The 2,190-nt window shown below is 55.0% G+C and overlaps 1 protein-coding gene across 2 annotated transcripts in view; it reads right to left on the bottom strand.

Moving 5' to 3' along the window:
* Nucleotides 1-533, bottom strand: part of QRFPR (pyroglutamylated RFamide peptide receptor) — a 20,086-nt gene extending 19,553 nt beyond the window's left edge. Inside the window, exon 1 of one of the 2 annotated variants that reach the window (XM_014949801.1) lies at nucleotides 85-533. In XM_014949801.1, the coding sequence (XP_014805287.1) occupies nucleotides 85-424 (340 nt within the window). In that variant the 5' untranslated portion in view covers nucleotides 425-533. The remainder of the gene's footprint in view (nucleotides 1-84) is intronic. The other variant, XM_014949802.1, reaches the window with a different exon arrangement.
* Nucleotides 534-2,190: the final 1,657 nt, after the last annotated feature.

Genomic DNA, 2,190 nt, shown 5'->3' with positions numbered 1-2,190 from the left:
GCCTCACCGCCCGCCCCCTCCCCACCTCCCTCCAGGGCCCGCCGAGCCCGTTACCGGCCCGGGACTGCCCGCCCCGGCACCCACCGCCGAGCCAGTTGGAGGAGATGTTCTGCAGCATGGTGAAGGGGACGCAGAAGAAGGCGATGAGGAGGTCGCTGAGCGCCAGGGAGCAGATGAAGATATTGGTGACAGTCCTCATGGCTTTGCTGCGGGTCACCACGTAGAGCACCAGGCAGTTGCCAAAGAGCGCCAGGGCGAAGATGAGCACGCAGATGAGGACGAAGGCTACCTTGGTGCGCCCCGGAAGCTCCGGGATGTATACCAGCGGCTGTAGCCCGTAGAGGGCGATGAACTGCTCCCGCGTCACGTTGTTGTCCCGCAGGAGCTGCGTGAACTGCTCCGGGGTGATGTTCAGGGACGGCATGGTGCCCTCCTTCACACTCAAGACCCCTCAGCTACGGCTCCGCCACCCGCGCCCCGCCATGCCCGCACCGCCGCTCTACCGGGGTGGGGAGCGAAGTCAGCGGAGCGGACCCGGCGCGGAGAACCGGCGGCAGAGTAGGCGCAGAGCCGGGAGCAGCCCCGCTAGGGGACGGGGGCAGCGGCAACGCCACCGGCTCCACCCGCCGGCAAAACTTCGAGGCGGCGGCGGCGCCGCCCGCAGCCTCTGCCGCCCGCCGGGCGGGGGGGACCGGCAGCCAATCAGCGCGCAGCGCGGGCCCGCCTCGGCCGCGCCGCTGATGGAGCGCGACGACCGTTAAACGGCTGAGGCAGCGCGCGGCGCCCCCGGGAGCCCTGCCCCGCCATCCCCTCAGGATCCCGGCGGCGGCTGGCTGCCCTTCACGGCTGAGCGTTTCCCCAGCAGAGGCTGGAAATGCCCAAGGCGGGAGCTGGCACTGCCCGGCCAGCTTCTCGTCACGTTTGGATCAGGCTGAGAGGGGAATAAAAGAGACTGTGTAGTAGGTGTGTGGCCGCCTGGATGAGGGGAGACTCAGGCCACCTACAGCTGGTGGCACTGCTGCTGGTCTCTGCCCGGCCCGAAGAAGCCAGTGAGGGGGTTTTATCTGCCCTTCCAGCCCTCTCTGCACCAACGCTGCTGCAGGCCCACTCATGATGAGGATGAGCCAAAGCTCAAACAGAAAAGTAGCTTTCCAAGCTTTTGGCCATTGAGCTCACTGAAACGCCAGGAGGCTTCTGAAGATTCCTTTCCCAGGCAGACATTCAACAGCAGTATAACTATTCCTGCAGGAGGCGGCTTGACAAGAATCCCATGCCACTCAACCTAGCTGGGAAGGTTACTTAGGTAAGGTTACATAGGCTACTAAGAAGCACTTAGCTAGCTGGCTGCAACAGTAGTCAAGAAAATGCCATTGCAGTTTAGGTGTGGATAATAAGTTAAGGTCTATCAGAGAGGTCAAGTTAAAAACATGCATTGATTTGTCTTCCAACCTGTTTTAAATTGCCTAGTATGGCTTTTTCACTAGTGCAGGTATACCCTCTGTGCACTGCATGATAATGCATTTAATAGCAACAACCTGTTTTTAATCAGTCACATAATAAATTATCAAAATGATCCAGAGAAGGCAGTAACTATTGAAAACTGTTCTGGCAACACTTCCACCTCCCGACAGTGACAGATATTTCATAAGGAAACAATATCACCAATTAGATTTTCTACAGAAAGGGTGCTCCTTGCCCGGGGACATGTCTTTACCTGTACCAGGGAAGTATAAAACAGAATGAAGAAAAGTAGCAAAAAGCTGTGTATTAGGTATTAAGTTGCTGGTTTGCCAAGGAAAATTGGAGAGAGAAGAGCTCAGCACCAAGTAGTTCTCAGAAAAATTATTGTTCTCAACAAGAGCAAAGATGTTTCATGTCATCTTTGAAAGGAAATATCTGTGTTAAGTGAAAATAAATGGAAAGAGGTTCCTGAGCTTGCGCTATTATATATGTACTGCAATCTGCACAAGCCAGTCCTCCAAATGCTGACAATCCTGTTTTAAGATATAGCACCAAGGTGAAGAATTAAGGTGCTCTTTATTATCCCATTGTGAAAGTGCCCTATCACCCTTCCCTGGTGTAGTATGGCCCTGCGTTTTCCTCTTGAGACCAATGTAATCAGGCTCCCTCTCTGACAGTTTTTCTAAACCTTGTTCTAGAAGGCAAATGCTGATTATACTGACTTAGTTC

This window comes from Calidris pugnax, unplaced genomic scaffold (genome assembly GCF_001431845.1).
Source record: "Calidris pugnax isolate Ruff unplaced genomic scaffold, ASM143184v1 scaffold42, whole genome shotgun sequence".
In the NCBI taxonomy this organism is placed as follows: Eukaryota; Metazoa; Chordata; class Aves; order Charadriiformes; family Scolopacidae; genus Calidris; species Calidris pugnax.
Note: the sequence above shows the minus strand (reverse complement) of the source record. Positions and strands in the feature narration are given on the sequence as shown.